Source organism: Adiantum capillus-veneris, chromosome 28, assembly GCF_014529385.1.
Source record: "Adiantum capillus-veneris isolate H3 chromosome 28, ASM1452938v2, whole genome shotgun sequence".
Taxonomy (NCBI): domain Eukaryota; kingdom Viridiplantae; phylum Streptophyta; class Polypodiopsida; order Polypodiales; family Pteridaceae; genus Adiantum; species Adiantum capillus-veneris.
This window is the reverse complement of record NC_140958.1, coordinates 109409206-109427452: the sequence shown is the minus strand read 5'-3', so window position 1 is coordinate 109427452 and position 18247 is coordinate 109409206. Positions and strand designations below refer to the sequence as shown.

Here is an 18247-nt window from a genome sequence, read left to right as displayed (position 1 = left end):
GCGTCGTCTGGCCCGGCTCGTCTCAGCCTGCTGGAGAGTCACTCCCCTCGGTGGGTCTGGGAGTGATGAGGGTGTGGTCCTCTAGAAAAATACTGTAAGCTGTGACTGTCCCCCCCCCCCCGGCGTCTATGCAGGTGGTTGTAGAAGTGTACCTCTGTACCTCCAGCAGGTAGCGCCCCAACTATCTCTGATCTCAAGAGTGCATGACCTTGCGGAGGGTAGGTTGTCCTCTGAAAAGTGACTCGTATCTGCCTCTAATATCATCGTAAGCTCTGCATCTGCAAACAAAGTGCTCCTCACTCTCCACCTCCTCTCTACATACTCGGCAGACTCTCTCCTCCCTAGGAGCGCCTTATCTATTTGGGCTTCCGCTCTCGCCTCTTTTTTGATATTCTTCTTAACTACTTCAACCCATCCTTTCTTGGTGGCCTCAAATTTGTCGTCGATGCTTGCCGTGAGAGCTTTGATGATCTCCTCCTTGAGGGCTTCTTGGCTTCTGCTTTGATCTCTCCTTCTTCGGGGGTGAGAGATGCGTTAGAAGCACGGAGGAGTTCGATTTGCTCCTTTAGCTCTTCCTTTTCTTTCTTCCATCCCTCTTTCTCCTTTTCTCTCTTCTCCTCCCACTTCTCCTTCTCCTCCTTCCATGCTCCCTTCCCCTTGGTCAATCCTTCGACCTCTTTCTTAAGCTTGTATAGCCGGTTGGCGATGACGTTGAAAGTGTCCGCAATGTAGGACGTTCCCTTATCTTCAGGTTTGGCTACCTCCTTCGCGGCATTCTTTGGCGGGTCGACATTTTGAGAGGGGGTGGTTAGGGTTTTGCTTGCGCAGGACAAAGGGCTGTAAGAGGGAGGGCGGAATCAACAGAGCGCCAGTAGCGCAGGCACAGGGTCAGCCCCAGCACTGATCAAGACCCTAAACGCGCAGTCCAGCATGAGAAGCAGCACACGCAGGGCCTGTTGAAAACCTAAACGCGTAGGTCAGCTCTAATCAAAACCCTAGACACGCAGGTCCAGCATGAGAAGCAGAACACACAAGTCATGTTGAAAACCTAAACGCGTAGGTCATTTCTGATTGAAACCCTAATCGCGCATTACAGACGCGCAGAGAGAGAGAGAGAGAGAGAGAGAGAGAGAGAATAAATGAAACGAAATGAAATGTTATATTAACGTCTTCAAAAGGCCAAAGTGATCTATGAGACCAGAAAGTTACAATGCGGTGGATCTGATACAAAGAGAGAGAGAGAGAGAGAGAGAGAGAGAGAGAGAGAGAGAGAGAGAATGAAATAATATATTAAACGTCTTCAAAAGGCCAAAAAGACCTATGAGACCGAACTCATACAATCCTTGCAGATCTAATCCAATGTCTAGATACAAAAATAAAAATGAAGTAAAGTGAGACTAAAATTATCATGATCATCATCATCAATGCCCGAGGATACCCGGCATCGGGCGTTGAACGAGAAAGTATTGCATCGGTCGCTAAAGAGCTTCGTCGATGTCAATAGTCATACTGGGTATCTCCCATGTCGTGCTAGAATAGTCCTGATCCTCTGATAGAGCCTCCGTTGATGTCATGGTCGCCCTCATAGACATGTGTGTCTAGCTCTCCCGAGCTCAATGGCTATGTCAACTAATATACCTCTGGTAGTATAAGTGGACTTTGTAGTCTGCTGTGAAGCATGCTCATCTTGCTGCTGAGTCCTGCTCTAAAGAAGTCAGTAATCTCCCTCTATGAATGTCTCCCACTACCTGATCTCCTCAAGAGACTCTACGTGTTTGTGCAGTTCTAGCAAAAACAACACGAGGCCTCTCTGATCCTGATATTTCATGGCTCTAGCCAATGGTCCAAGCCCTCTCTGAATAGACATGAAAGCGGCCTCGTATCTCATAGTATACCTGACAGTGACAAATGTGATGTAACTCTGTCTCTGGCTCTATATGACAACTCGCATATCCTGTACTCTCCTAAATCTGCGAGTCTCAGAGAAAGAGAGATGAAATGAAATGAAATGTTATATTAACATCTTCAAAAGGCCTATGAGACCAGAGAGAGAGAGATGAAGTGCGAACAACTTGAAGAAACCCTAGCTTTGGCGAAGCCCGTGGCAAAACCCTAGCTATGGCATGCTGATCCTGAGAGAGAAATGAAATGAAATGAAATGTTATATTAACGCCTTCAAGAGGCCAAAGCGACCTATGAGCTCAAAAGTTACAATTGGAGAATCTGAGAGAGAGAGAGAGAGAGAGAGAGAGAGAGAGAGAGAGAGGGGGGGAGAGAGAGAGAGAAATGAAATGTTATATTAGCGTCTTCAAAAGGCCAAAATGACCTATGAGACCAAAAAGTTACAATTGGTGAATCTGATACCATGTGTGAGTACGGAAATTACAAAGTTACAAAGAACTAACACTAAGACGCTAAGGAGAAAGGAATTGGGGGGGGTTTTGTGGGTTCAAATGAAATTTCTCATCGGTCGCTGTCGGATCTCATCGACCTCCTCCATGGTCAGTACTCTGGTTGGGCGTCTTGCATGTCGAGCTAGAGTGATCTATATCTTCTATTGCAGCCTTCGTCGGTAGTGGGAGACCCCCCGAGGTCGTGGACGTCTAGATCTGCCAAGTTCCGTGGCTCGATCAAGCAGTGTACTTCTAGTATGAGTAGGCTCTGAGATTTGCTATAATGACTGCTCCGTTGGCTCTCCTTTGGCTGGTGTAAAGAAATCTGTGATTCGTCTCTGAGACTGTCTTTCCTTTGATGTTCTCAGCAAGCTCTCCCTAAGTTTGTGCAGCTCTAGCAGGAACAATCCGAGACACCTCTGATCCTTGTATCTCATGACTCTAGAAAAAGGTCTGAACCCTTCTCTGAACAGGCAGTGGAAGCCGCCGCGTATCTCATAGTATGCCGGGCAGTGACATGTGTAGTGCAGCTCTGTCTCTGGCTCTAAGTTGCATAGGTGACATATCCTAGCTCCTGCCGGCGCCAGTCTCGATTTGGAGCTGATGTGAGGATGTGTGTATCTATCCAATAGCGGATCTTATCCCATGAGATAAGTGGGTGTCCATGTATGCAGGCCTAGTCACAAAGCCGTCCTCCGTGAGTTGGAAAAGATGCTCTCTGTAGAAGGCCATCTTCGTGCCCAACTCCTGTGTCGGCTGTATCCATGTGCTCCTGGTATTTAGCTGAATCAGATCCTGACGCATGAGTCTGGTGATCTCTGTCCATGTGAGAGACAGGGAGGGTGCATCCAGGGAGTATTGAAGCGGAGGTAATCTATCCATCTTGAGACCATGCGACTGAAACCATGCTGTCATCTGTCCATACCAACCTGCAGTATCACCTTGTAGAGCTAGTTGTCGAGATGACTCCAAGGCAATCCGAGCGTATCTGTCCCTCGGGAGATCCCATAGACCGTGCATAGAAGAAACTGATTTCGTCAACGCCTCCACCACGGGGGGGGGGGCTAGCTTGGCTCGGATAATCTCATGTGGTACTGAGGCCTTAGCCCGAATCATCCGAGCGATCATAGAGACCAGAGGCCTCTCCATACATCTCCATCCATCTGTGTTGCCAGATCTCCCATGGTGGTCTACTGAGGGTCCCCATACCTGAACTCCATAAAGCATAGCTGGAGTCACTAGAGTGTCAAAAAGCCAAAGCTTTGTTCGCGGTTCCTGAAACTGAACCTGCGAACACATCCTCTCCAGTCCTCCCAAAGCTGCATATGCTCTCGTCAATCTAGTCTCTGATGCTCTCCTTAGTGAAAACACCGGTCCACCGAAGACTACCCCAAGATAAGTATATACATTTGTGTACTTCACAGTCTCCTGGCCATACATAAATGTAGGTGCCAACCTCCTGACCCACTATGGTGTGGTGTTGAACACCATAAACTTGGTTTTCCCCAGATTGACAAACAATCCACTGTCACGAGCAAATGTATGCAGAGCATCCAAGTGATGTTGCATCCCATCTGGTGAGTCAGAAATCAGCACAATATCATCAGCATATGGTAACAGCGGAATCCATGTCCCTGCTAGTTGAGCCCCTTGTCCCCCTGACGCTCTACATAGTCCGAAAACGCATCCACATACATCCCAAAGAGAGTCGGGGATAGGGGGCATCCCTGCTTTACTCCAATATTAGAGAGGACCATGTCCGACATTCCCTCGGTGGTGCGTACCCGCCCCATCACTGTCCTGTATAGAGCCAGAATCCCCCAAATCAGCTCTGTAGGCACACCCATGTCCTGTAATCTGCGTATGAGTCTGGCTCTCGGCACTATGTCGAAAGCTTTGCGGAAATCCACAAAGCTACAATATATCCTCTTGCCATGGTGTCTACCCTCCTCAATAATAGCTCTGAGTGTCAGAATCTGGTCAAGAGTGGAGAAACCTCTCCCGACCCTGGTGCTCTTATGCCCTCTCGCTTTGCCCATCTACTCAGCTCTTGTTCAAGAATGGATGCATACAGCCTAGCTAATGTGTGACCAACCATGATGGTGAGATAATTCCCCGGAATCATGGGATCTCCTGACTTGAAAATAGGCACAATCATGGACATACTCCAAGTCTCACGCAAGCCTTCATACATGGCTCGATTAAACATCATAGCCAGGAGCTCTGCGAGCATATCCCTGGCATGGATGAAGTGCTCTGCTACCAGACCATCATGATCGTGTGCTCTCCTTGTCTTCATCCTGTCAATAGCTTTCCTTACCCTCTCGGCAGTAAAGAAAGAACATGTCTCTGGGCATGTCTCTAGTGGGTCCGGTAGAGGTGGTTGTCCTGATGTTGTGTAGAGAGATGTGGCATATTCCCCCCATGTCTCAGTGGAGGTAATCGCTTGTGATGGTCAATGTTCATGGAATAGCCTCCATGCTTCGCCCGAGTCCCGACTTATAAATAACTGATACAGATCTTGCTCTAGCTGGGATAAATAAGCCCTTTTCTTTCGTCGCACTAGGCGGCGAAAGATAATCCGTGACTGTCTATGTGTGGTAATACCCATGAACACTTCCCTCTGTAACTTGATCCTCATCTCTCTACACTCCTCATCATACCAACTGTTCTAGGGCATTTTTCCAAATCGTCTCCGTGTAGGCTGGTTGTGGGGGTATGCTTCTGATGCTGCATCATGGAGCGTCTCTGTCAGTATCTGAGTGAGTTCATCTAGTGGCCGTTCCTGGCTCTTGGGTGCATAGCTTCCTGTATATCTCATCCATATACACAGTCCGTCTCCCTCATGAAGGTATACCGGATGTGTGTAGGGACCTCTCCTAATGGAGCTGTGTTGAACTGAATCGTCAGGGTGAAGGACAAGATAGCATGATCAACTACTACTCCAACTGGCCTAGTGCCCACCATGAAATCTTGAAAGAATGGATGAGACCTGGCTGGGCCATAACATAATCCACTGTGCTGGCACCATGTCAGTGTGGAAAGCAAGTAAAACCTCCAGCTGTCGAAAATCTTTGTAGGCCATTCAAAATGGCCAATCTATGTGCGGTTCCCATATCTATCAAGTATCTATCATATTCCGTGTATTCCTCATCTTGTGATAATCTGGATAGACCCATCTCTGTATCGTCCAGCTCCCTAAGCATTTCCTCGGAAGTATCATAAAATATTGTCTGGTGGTGGGCAATCCTAGCATCGAAATCCCCTAGTATGATAATGTCACCATCCTTAGAAAACTCCCATATGTCATTATCCAAAATAGCAAAGGGGGATTGTCCCCTAGGTGATGTCACAAAGTGATGACGTGGCGGACAGCAGAAACCCTAATTTCTGCCAGAAACCCTAAAATTCCTGCAAACCCTAATTTTTGCCAGAAACCCAAATTTCCGGAAATCGCGGAGGCTGAAATTTATTTATTAAAAAAATTTGGAAAATGATGAGCGACGCGAATCTTGCTTTTTTTGCATTAAAAAAGAGAAAAAGACTCTCTAAGAGAGAGAGAGAACTGATGCTTTTGATTTTAAAAGCTTTTGGGGCTCTGCTTTTGGGCATCCCTTGTAATCTTTAAATTAGTGGTGAGGGCCTCACTTCTCAGAGCATCTGGACGCAGAGTCTGAGAGCGAAACCCTAACCGCTCTCTTGCACTTTGATGATTGATTAATATAAAAAGAAATACCGAAAGGGGCGCCAGTCTTTGGGGCCGATATCTCTAGGCACGGAACTCCGCCGGGCCAATGCAAATCTATTGTGATCTGTGAATTGTTTTGAAGTGGTTATTTGGTGCTGTCGCGGTTGATTCTTGACTTGGAGTGTCCAAGTCTCTTACAGTGGTATCAGAGCACAGCCGATTTCTCTACTACGGGAAATCCGATCCCCGAAATTTTTTTTTCCGCGGCACCTATGGCTTCAGGCAATGATCAATCGACTCCCTCTTCATCTGAAGATGCGGGCTGGGATCACAACGAAGATTCAGACAGAGTATGGCCCGCCTCGGCCTACTCAGGCGGAGCAAAGAGAGATGGAGCGTCGTCAATTGATTGGCGATGCAACAAAGATGATGCTCAATTTTGCCAAGGACCCGAAGATGGCAAAATATATGAACCAGACCTAGGTACAGATGGAGCGGCAAAGAACCACAACAACACTCCCGAAACCCGCTCTCAAGAAACCTTCTGCCTCTAAGAAAATATACGGAGAAGGAACTGGACAACGTGGTTGATGCACGGATTGATCAACTTTTTGACGCGCAAAAGAAAGCCAAAAAGCACGGCAAAAAAGCAGAAGAAAAGCATTGACTTTCCAGGTTATTTGGGTCGTCGGTCGACATTTGACAAGGCAAAGAAACAGAAGAAGCGTGTTCGATTTGAAGGAGTACCCAGTTCTTCTTCTTCTTCTTCTTCTGACAGTTCTTCTAGCTCTTCAGATTCGAGCGAAGAAGACAGAAAAGGTAAAAAGCGAAGCAAGAAACAAAGCTTCGGAAAGGGCAAGAAGAAGGCTACATCTCGCCCAGAGACTGACAGTTCTACTGAGGACTCGTCTACAGACGGCTCAGATTCCGATAATGGAAACTTTTATGCGAACAAGAAGAATTTTTACAAAGCCAACCAGTATGACTTTCTCGAAGATAAAAGCAAGAAAGTCCGAGAGTTTAAGGAAGGTGGCCACTCGATCAAGTTTGATACTTTTTCAAGATACTCAGATGCTTCGAAGGCTTTGTCTTTTATACAGCAGTTTGACATCGCTTTCGCGGGAGGACGCTATTCAGAGCGCTCCAAGATTCGGAGAGTTGCCTCTTATTTTAAGGGGAATGCTCGTACTTGGTGGTCCACGCTTCTCTTAAGCAAGACTGTGCCGGTTACATGGCTGAAATTCAAGAGGCTTTTTATTTCTTCTTGGTTGACTCAAGAGTTTGAGCGAGATATACGAGCTGCTTGGAACCATCTCCGGATGACCAAGAGCGATACAGTGAATTCTTACTGTGAAAGATTCTGGAGCTCTTTTCTACCCGCCTCTTCATTCAAGAAGATCTCATTCAGAGAACAGATTGAGCAGTTTACCTTGGGTCTATCTACAGAGATCCGAGATCATTGCTTGGAACAAAAGTCAGCTTCTATTCAGGAATTGATGAGTCATGCGAAGCGGGGCTTTGCCATTCACTCTGGCAGTCTGACCTACCCCACAGATGAGGCCATGACACAACGAGCCGAACAGACTTCTGGGAATGAAAGTAGAAAGAAAAAGACCAACCCAGAGAAAAAGGATGCACGACCCAAGCTTACTCATGAGGAGAGAGCTTGCTTCATCAGAGAGGGGAAGTGCTTTGGATGCGGGGAACATGGACATATCTCCGCTAAGTGCCCTAAAAAGGCACAGAAAGAAAAGAATGATAAAGACGACGACAAGCCTGAGAGTTCGAGAGCAGCTGAGGAACGTGGCAGAAAAGGCAGATAGAAAAGCAGAACTGGTGCCACATGGCGTGGGACCTGCACGGAATCTAATGAATGAAAGTACAAACTTTGCCGCTTTTGGGGCAAAGTGAAGGATCAGGAAGCTCTTTTGAAGGAGCCAAGGCCAACTTCTTTTCACTTGAATTGGTGGCTCGATTTGGAAATTACGCCCGACAGACTGACGCCACAGGCGGAGGTAGTTCGACTGGCACCCGGATGGGATGTTGCCATTACACCGAGCATTGGCAAACTTCGTTTGCAATGACAAGGGTGTTCAGGGCACGCGAGTGACGTTCTACTCAGGATCTCTTGCTACAACAAGAACTACGCCGTGGTTGACTATCGGGCCGAGAAAGCGACTTTGATAAATGAAGGGCTTAGAGATTGTACTTGATGAACTTCAGTTTCTTACTCATTCTTTTGGGAGAGAACTGAACGATGGATAAAGGTTGAATATGTTTTGACCTGATCAAAAGAACGCCAAGATTTTTCTCCGCACTCATGCCGATTGCTTTTCAGAGGGCCTGAAGATCATACCATTGATCTGATATCTGGAAGCACGCCACCGAATCGGCCACCTTATCGTGTGAGCCGAGTACAGAATGAAAAGATTATGAACCCACTGAAAGACCTCTTGGAAAAGGGTCTTGTCAAGCCTAGTACTTCACCGTATTGCTCTCCAGCGTTGTTGGTTTTGAAGAAAGACGGATCTTGGAGAATGTGCATCGATTATAGCACTCTCAACGAAATCACCATCAAGAACAGATTTCCGATTCCTAGGATCGATGATATACTCGATAGGTTACAGGGATCCTCGTGCTTTAGCAGGATTGACTTGAAGAGTGGATATCATCAAATCAGGATAGCGCCAGGAGATGTCTATAAGACAGCTTTTCGGACAACTTTTGGGTTATTTGAGTTTTTGGTGATGCCTTTTGGCTTAACCAATGCTCCTGCGACATTTAACCGGATGATGGACTGGATTTTTCGAGAGTACAGGCTATTTGTTGGTACTTTCTTTGACGACATCATTGTTTTCTCCAAGAATGAGGCAAAACACAGAGATCATCTGCTTCAAGTCTTTCAGGCATTACGAGATCACATGTTAGTGATTAATGCAAAGAAAAGTGATTTTTTCCTACCAGAGATACACTTTTTGGGACACATTGTGTCAACAGCAGGAGTGCAAATGGACCCGGCCAAGATAGAGACTATCCGTGATTGGCCCGATTTGAGGAATGTCCATGAAGTTAGAAGCTTCTTGGGACTGTGTTCGTACTACAAGGGGTTCATACGAAAGTTTGCAGAGGTTGCTTCCCCTTTGCATACCTTGACACAAAAAGGAGTACCTTTTTCGTGGGGACCCACAGAGGTGACTGCCTTTCGGACATTGAAAGAGAAATTGACTACGGGACCTATTTTGACTTTGCCGGACTTGCAGAAGTCATTTGAAGTGTATTGTGATGCTTGTGGCCGTAGTCTGGGTGCGGTCTTGATGCAAGAAGGCCATGTCATAGCTTACGAGAGCCGTTTGTTCTCTAGGCCGGAGATGACAGCACAGATCTATGAGAAAGAGCTTTTGGCGGTTATCCATGCTCTTACTCAATGGCAGCATTACCTGCTCGGAGCGGATTTTACTGTCTTTACAGACCATCAGAGTTTGCGCTACTTCTTGTCACAAAAGCAGCTTTCGGAAAAGCAGATGCGGTGGGCGAACATCTTATCACAGTTCCACTTCCAAATTGTCCATGTGCAGGGAGAGAAGAATGTGGTGGCAGATGCTTTGTCTCGAAAACCGTTGGTTCTGGCTATTTCCGCGATACATCATAGGAGCTTCGAGGATATGGTCAATCAGTATGCCACAGATACAGATTTTGCATATATTTTCACACGGATATGGGATGGGGAGACAGTAGCGGGATACTCCCTTCGGGAAGGCTACTTGATGAAAAAGACTATGTTGTGCGTTACACAGCCGTTGAGGGAAAAGGTTATGACTGAATGCCACTGTCCACCTTTTAGGGTCACCGCGGCATTGCTACCACCATGAAGGGGGTAGAGAGATACTTCTTTGGGCCGAGACTCAAAAGGATGTGGAAGAGTTTGTGCGCAGTTGCTTGGTATGCCAGAAGGTCAAGTTTGACAGGCATAAGGCACAGGGATTGTTACAGCCTTTACCCATACCCACCCACCCCTGGGAAAGTATTGCAATGGATTTCATTTTTGATCTCCCAAGAACACAAAATGATCACGATGATTTTCCGATTACATGGCACGTCTGAGACGATTGTCTCCGACAGAGACCCCATATTTATGAGTTTGTTTTGGAAGGCAATTTGGGAGAACATTGGCACGCGGTTGCAGTTCTCGTCATCGTTCCACTTGTAGACTGACGGGCAATCTGAGATTGCCAATTCAGTGATTTAGATTTATTGAAGTCTTGTATCTCGGATCGGAGGACTCAATGGGAAAAGAACTTACCTTTGGTGGAATTTGCCTACAATAACACGATACACTCTTCGACGGGGAAGACGCCATGTGAGATTGTTGAAAGTGCTGCGAAGGTTCCATCCTTCCTGAGCACGAAAGATTAGATATTTGAAGCGGATGAATATTCGCGAGATTTGGATACGGCTTTTGCCAAGGTTCGCGAGACTTTGCAGGAGTCTCAAGAACGACAGAAAAAGGCAGCGGATCGCCATCGTCGCAACTTGAAATTGAAGGAGGATGATTGGGTGCTCTTACGTTTTGAGAAGGCACGCCTACGAAAGAAAAAGGGAAAGGAGAGGCTTTTTCCAAAGCTTAGTATGCGATACTACGGACCTTTCCAGATCACTGACAAGATAAATGATGTCTCCTTCCGATTGAAACTGCCAGATACTTGGAGGATTCATAATGCATTGCATGTGAGTCTCTTGAACCCTGTTAAGGGTGATGTGCCTGATGATGGGGAGCCTGATGAGCAACCCGAAGTGGAAGAAAAGGAGGAAGTCCTTGTTCCTGAACAAATTTTGGCACATAACGATACGAAGAAAGGTAAAGTCCGAAGGCGGGTTCTTGGTTTAGTTCAAGAACTTTCCTGCATTTGATGCGAAGTGGATGGAGGAGGAGGACCTAGCAGATACTCCTCGGATTGTGAAACTTTACCTCGATGCTTTGGTTTAGCATAGTCTACTCCAAACGAAACCAGAATTCAGCTTGGCCGCAGATCTGGTGCAGTGGGATGCACAAGAGGGGAGTTACTCCACTCCTTTGTCAACAGATGCCTCGATTTTGAGACTAAAGTCACTGATGTCTCTTTGAGCTTCAGGGATACTGAGAGCTGACAGTATTCGGCTGGATGACTTTATGAAATGGAATTCCTGATTATGATACTGATTTGTTCTTGACTTCTTGTGAGTGCAGGAACTGATAGACGAAATGACTGCAGCATTTTGGTTTGATTGATCTCGAATAGACATGGTTGCAATAGGGGTTAGTCAATCGGACATCGATGAGGTCCCGATTGGACCTAGATGTGATTGCTAGCTACATTGCCGATAAATCATGGTCTAAGATCCGAATGAATGTTGAATGTCATGTGATGTCCTGTGATGTCTGGTGATGTCCTGTGATGTCGTGTGATGTGACTGTCGATTTTGTACATGTGCTAGATGTGTTCCTAGTACGTAGGTACTAACAGTCAGTGTCTGCTAAGACGGTTTATGGCTTTTGTCGGTTTTGCAGGCGTAATCGCGATCATTTACAATGCTTTCAAGAGGGGGGTATGTCACAAAGTGATGACGTGGCGGACAGCAGAAACCCTAATTTCCGGAAATCGCGGAGGCTGGAATTTTTTTTATTTTTTTTAAAAATGGAAAATGATGAGCGACACGAATCTTGCTTTTTTTGTATAAAAAAAGAGGAAAAGACTCTCTAAGAGAGAGAGAAAACTGATGCTTTTGATTTTAAAAGCTTTTGGGGCTCTGCTTTTGGGCATCCCTTGTAATCTTTAAATTAGTGGTGAGGGCCTCACTTCTCAGAGCATCTGGACGCAGAGTCTGAGAGTGAAACCCTAACCACTCTCTTGTACTTTGATGATTGATTAATATAAAAAGAAATACCGAAAGGGGCGCCAGTCTTTGGGGCCAATAATATCTCTAGGTACGGAACTCCGCCGGGCCATTGCAAATCTATTGTGATCTGTAAATTGTTTTGAAGTGGTTATTTGGTGCTGTCGCGGTTGATTCTTGACTTGGAGTGTCCAAGTCTGTTACAGGTGATGCATATACTAACGTACTAGTAGGAAAGTAACAGATAGCAATGTAGAGGTATCTACCCATCTCTGACCTGAGCCTCACCCACATGTACCTAGCATGCTCATCCTTGCGCGCTATATATATCAATGGCTGCAACTCCTCTAAATAGAACTGCCACTCCCCCTGAGCCTCGTCCTCGATGCTCCGATCTGGTCTCTTCTCTGCAGGCTGTCTCCCATCTATATCCGCTCACCTGTGGCATGGATTGCCCAGGGTCTTAATGCGTCTCAGAGTAGAAGATGATGTCTCTCCCTATGAAGCTATCCTCAAAGGCCCCTCCATCAAGACGAAGTGAACCATTACAATTCCAGGTTGCCATCTTTAGTGTGGTCCCATACGTCTCGCACCATCATGCGGGACGTCGCTCCAATATCACCACCTTTCCATCTTTGTAAAAAGCAATCTTTCCCTTTTCCCTTGCTGCTCTAATTTCCGGCATTACTTCTTGCATATGAGCAATCTGCGAGAGGGTGAGGTCATCTCCAAGAAAGATGCCAGTCTTCTTTAGAGTCGGTCTCTTCTTCAGAAAATCCTTCTTCGCTTCCATGGAGGGGAAGCGAAGAATGAGTGCCCTTTCCTTCGAGGTTTCTCTGTTGCTCCCGCTTTTCTTTGTGCCCGCTCTCCAAGCCCTCGTATGCGTCTGCTCGTTGACCCCAACCAGAGTCATGAGTTCTTTCACCTCTTCCTCCACATTATCTTGGTCTCTGAGGCCACATATCCTTACGTGTAAGGCCCGCACACGTCTCCTTTGCTCCTCTTCTAGTGTCAAGTTGATGATGGTTGGTGTTGGGGTGGGGGTTATTTCCTTGCCTTTCCCTTTTCTGACAATCTCGATCCATTTTTCGGCGAGACCCTTAGGCCACATATATAGTGAGCCAGGGTAAGGTCAGGCAAATATCTCTATCAAACACCACAACCCCATGCAAAACACCCTCATCCTAAAGATAATAAAATGGCTAAAACAAGCTTGAGACAAGCGAAGTGTTGGTGCAAACCGTAAGTGTGCTAGAGATCCCTATCTAGCACGTGTACGGGTGGCCAACCCACAACCAAGGGCTAGTGCACGTGTGATGAGAAGCATGTACGAAGGAGGAAAATCATTTGGAAGGTGAACATAGTACTCTTAACAAAATTGTTATTTTCAACCCATAATAAAATCTAAAAGAGTAACGCTTTGTAAAAGAAGTACATCTTTTCTACACAAAAGTACATTACCTGACCAGCCATTCCAAAATTTGCACAATCAAGGGCCTGTCTAGTGGCTCGTGCAATGCTGTCTCTGGTCCGTGATAGTGTCTCCAACATCCCTTCAAAAGTGTCTCTGGCAACAGACGCTTCGGTATCTTCAGAGAAGATCACCTCCTTGTAACTTGAATTTTGACCACAACCCACCCTTGGCACGTGTTCTTCGTACTGTGGTGAAGCACTTGTTGGTGTGTGAAGGGACTCGAATAAACCTCGACCAGGCTCCATCATTGTTAAAACAGCAGGCGAGCTGGAAAGAGAGTTTCCAACAAGAGGTGGACTGCACATTGTGTCATTCAAAACCTTGTCCAGTTTGAAAGCTGTAGAGGTGGATGCTGCCAACTGCTTTTTCTGTAAAGCATCCTTCGCCTTCTGAGCTTCTTTGGCAGCTTCAACACTGTTAAAAAAATCTTAATAAGATACTGTTTACTCCCCTAGAAGTACCCTTTGCAAAATTGAAATTACGAGTTGCAAAAGATAGTAGCCTGTGTTTTTCCTATACCCCAAAATCAGTGCAAGTGACTTAAATTATTAGGACAAATGAACCCCAAAAGAAAAGGAGGACAACAAATCAAACTTCATATTTCTTTTAGGCCCACTTTGCAAAAGAAAGAAACGCAATTTCATAGTGTAGCACTTACGCTGCCCTCACTTTGTTACTGCTAATATCAGTATGCAGCTTGGACATCCCAGAAGCTTCAACATGGCTCTTCATTCCTGGTTTTATGTTCAAAAGCGAATTTGAATTTCTCCAATGATTGGGCACCGACTGTTTTGTATTCTGTCCTGGCAGGTGCTTTCCAGCAGCATCATGACTTCGAATCTCGGGTACCTGACCAATTTTCCCCTTGTGTTTGTTATCGATCTTCTCTGTATTAGCATTGGTACCGTTTGTTTTTTTTATTGGAGTGGAATTCTTCGACTGCCTGGACATCCCACGGCCCATTTTGTTTGGCGAAGATTCGAGGAAAAAATTGTGACTTCTTTGATCTTGGTCACCACGGTCGCTCCCCTTCAGCTTTGAGTGAGACTCGCCAGCCTTGTGCTGAATTGAGAGAGAATCACCCAGTGCCTTTTGATTTCCTTCCCTAGACTGTGGCAGAGAAAGCTGATGATCTGGTTGCACAGCCTGAACATTAAAAGATCTTTTCTGAGTCTTAGAATGAGCTTGAAAAGCTCCCTTTAATCTGATGTCTTCTCCAGCCTGATGGCGTAACTGAAAATCAGCTGCAAAATTGGAATGTCCTGTCCAATGTTCAAGCTCCTGCTGCCTATGCTTCCCATTTAAAAGCACCAATTCTCCATCATCCAAGCTGCTGCTTGTGCAGTGATGACCAGCTTCTCCTGATGGCCAGATGTTATCTTTTCCAAACATTGTTACAATCTTTGTACTATGCTTCTTCGTTTGTGCAGCATCACCTGATCCAAATTTATTCAGTTCACAAGAAAGATGCTGCCCTGCAGATACTGAGGACTTGGCATTTTTTACATGGCTGGAATCAGGTCTTCTCTCTGACACACAAGTATTCCCTTCCATAGTGGCCAAGTCTCTAGCAAAAAGCTCGTTTTTTAACAGACCATGTCTGTCAACTTCTGGAGTCAAAACACTTGCAGGCACATGAATATGAATATCAGCATGTTGAGTTGAGTCTGCAGAAAGAAAGGAAGATATCTCCTCCATGCTATTCAAAGACTCAATTTCACCAGTATTTATCTGCTCCAACCCATAATCACTCATCTACATGAAAAATGAAGTTAGTAATTGTAGCCATATCTGTTCTAAAGACATCCCAATGGCAAAGACATATTACCTGAGAATCTGCTTGTGCCAGGCTATGAACTGGAGTCCGGGCCCTTTTCCCATTGTGATGATCAAATAATAATGCTTTAGCCTGTCCAACCTGTCTTTGAATAGGTGCATGCACCTGTCTTCGAATAGGTGTATGCACCTGATTCTCTGAAATTGTGCGAGATTGATTGAAGTCCTTTCCCAACTTTCCTGAAACTCCAAAGGGCTTCTTGGCTATCGGTGTCCATCTCAAACTCTCTTTGTCATCATCCATCCATAACGAGCCCACCACTCCAGAGAGCTCCCCAGTTGGAGGAGTACACTGACTTGCATCATAAGCTGAGACATCAACAGTGGCATCGTCCCCACCAATACTTTGGATTTCTCTTCTAGCATGCAAAAAACTGCTCTTCTTTTCACCAGTCAGTCTGTTGTGATTCTTCCTGATTCCCATCTCTAGCTGTGTGTTAGTCGAGCTCCCTGTCATACGTGAATCTTTGCTATGCTCGGAACTAAATTCATTCATCAGTTCTTTTGCTACAGTGCAAGCTGCAGACGTGACAAACTGAGAGTTCCTGTAAGTCTGAGCACCTATTGGACTTAACTTCTCATGCTTAGGAATAATTTCTTTTGAGTCCAATGTTCCATCACAAGCTGCTGTTTTCCTACGTTTTAGGTTGCGTTCACCAGCATGAATCTCTGACCATTTTTCAGGGGAACTAGAGCCTGTACGCCCACTGTAAGAAATAACTAAAGACTCCTGCACATCATTGGGAAAAACTCGAGGTAGATTGCTGCTTTGTTTACATGCAAGAAGCTCCAAGGCATCTGTGTTCCTATTCAAGCTTGTTGGCGAATCATCAAAACCAGCCAATCCATCATCTATTGCCTTCTCATTAGATGTTTCAGAGTTTCCACAGTTATCAGACGCATCACAAATCTCCTTTACCGCACGACTGAAGTCTGTAATTGTGCTCTTTACTTGAGTTTTTGCAAGCAAGCTCCTCTTGACCTCCAAGGTGAAAGCTTGCAAATCTGCAGGCTGAACAAACCCTCTACAGAAAGGGAGATGCAGGTAAGGGCGTCATCAAACAAACAGATCTACAATCTCATGATTCAAAATGGAAATTGGGAAGTATCTATATGCCCCACTGCATGTGTGTGTGTGTGTGTGTGTGTGTGTGTGTGTGAGAGAGAGAGAGAGAGAGTACTGTTGAAGGATTTAAAGTAATGGTCTGCTTACATCTGCTGTTGCATTCCAAAGTATTTCACAAAAACTTTCTTCTGATCTTTGGGGTAACTAAACTGTTCAGGTGGTCTGCTAACCTGCATGACCAACAAAGTGACTCAAAGCTCATCTTATTGATCATCCCAATTAACAGCATGAGCCCTCAGGTAAGTTAAAAAAATTATCTGGCATTGCATGTTAGCAAAGCATAAGCAAACTGAAAAGTCATCAAGCAAGTAAGATAGTCAATTAGCACACAAGTCAACCATTTAACATACATTGATATCTATTTTCCTCACATTCCAAGGCAAACAAGGGCTTTTAGGGCATTCTTTGCAGCTGCCAATTGCGATTGCATGGTCTAAGTTTAGATGAAAATTCACAACCCAAGCCCTCTTCAAGCCTTAAGTCAAAATTCTTTTTACAGAAAGTTACTCAACATGTGAAATTGCAGGCTGTTACACAAGAAGAAAACTATGGTCTGATGTAATCATCCTTGCAGTTGCACTCAACATGATGCTAAAGATACTTGTACACCTAAAAATTAGAGAGAGACAATGTTTACCCGTGCAGGCCACCATGGATGGCCTTTCACTTTAGCCAGCACCAAATCACCTATGTTCCACTCATGAGCAGCTGCTCTAGCAGTAAAAGTCTTCGGCCCCTTCTTCTTGGGCGGAGCCATGTGTCAATAGCTGATAAAGTGTAACATAGGAAACCCTACAAGAAGAAGAAAGAAAAATTACGGTGATAGTGCCAGAAAATTCTTGGAAACAATCACTCCAAAAAATAATTAAAGTAGAAACAATGTGCATCAAAGTGTCTTTGTCAGTGTCTACTACCTCTAGAACGATTCGCATAAGGCACATACACATACCTCAAACTGAACCACCTTTCCTAGCCTTCATTTGCATCTCTGAAGGACCCCTGATGCGGAGTTGATGACTTGATTCCACTTCACACCATGCCACGAATAAGATCCAAACAGGCTGTGTTTGTGAATTGCTCTGATCGTTAATTTCTAAGAACAAATCTCTTGCCCTCCAAACCCTGTCTATCACTTGATCTATCACTAATACAATGGACTGCTGGCTGTGTGTGGAGCTCTTCTCCAAAGTCTGCGTTTTCTTTAATAAGTTTGGCTATCCTCAATTGCCGCAAATGAGGGCAGCTAAGAGCCCTTCCAGATTCCCTCCCTTCGGGGGAAAAGCAAGAAGGGGTGATCGAAATCCTTTCTAGGGAGAAACAGATGGGAGCTCGATGGAGGACGCAAAGGGGGAGGAAGTACCTGCAAGCGAGAGACGGCGATCTGCGATCAGCAGCGAGGAGAGCTAACGTCGAGGCAAAGGATTGCGTGGAGAAGGTGAAAAAACTCGCAGGCCGATGGAGCACAGACAAAGAAAAGAACAGAGCCTAAATTGAGTGACGTCAAATTGACCTGAATGGAGTTCATTAATTGCCTGTTGTTGGTTCCACCGTCCAGAAAATATTTCACGAGGGCTTGTCCGGCCCCATTAGTTTTGGGCATTATGGTACGGGGATTGACATGAAAACACTAAATTCTAGTAGGCTTTCACGGCCCATGTCTTTATGTGTGTAGTGTAGTAGCCTTGAAATTTTTCATAAAAGCGTTTTTTATGCATAGATTTTTTTGCATCTTGCTTGCAACAATCAATACGTGCACCACGATGTTTGTCAACAACATTTCCTTCGGCAACAATCGCCTCATCAGTGACACTTTTCCTCGACTGCAATGTCGATGGCAGTATTAGCTTCACCTTGTATAA

The 18247-nt window shown here is 45.4% G+C and overlaps 1 protein-coding gene across 8 annotated transcripts in view; it reads right to left on the bottom strand.

The window, feature by feature from the left end:
* LOC147421081 (ENHANCER OF AG-4 protein 2-like) overlaps window positions 1-17891 on the bottom strand; it is a 51239-nt gene extending 33348 nt beyond the window's left edge. For 7 of the 8 annotated variants that reach the window (XR_015187054.1, XR_015187056.1, XR_015187057.1 and 4 more), the window contains exons 1-6: window positions 17338-17889; window positions 17026-17180; window positions 16476-16558; window positions 15255-16287; window positions 14085-15181; window positions 13414-13840 (exon numbers count right to left, since the gene is read on the bottom strand). Coding sequence is in view for 1 of the 8 variants with exons in the window: in XM_086505153.1 (XP_086361279.1) it covers window positions 13414-13840; window positions 14085-15181; window positions 15255-16287; window positions 16476-16558; window positions 17026-17145 (2760 nt within the window). In the remaining 7 variants the exon portion in view is untranslated. Of the gene's footprint in view, window positions 1-13413; window positions 13841-14084; window positions 15182-15254; window positions 16288-16475; window positions 16559-17025; window positions 17181-17337 lie in introns of all 8 variants that reach the window. The other variant, XM_086505153.1, reaches the window with a different exon arrangement.
* Window positions 17892-18247: the final 356 nt, after the last annotated feature.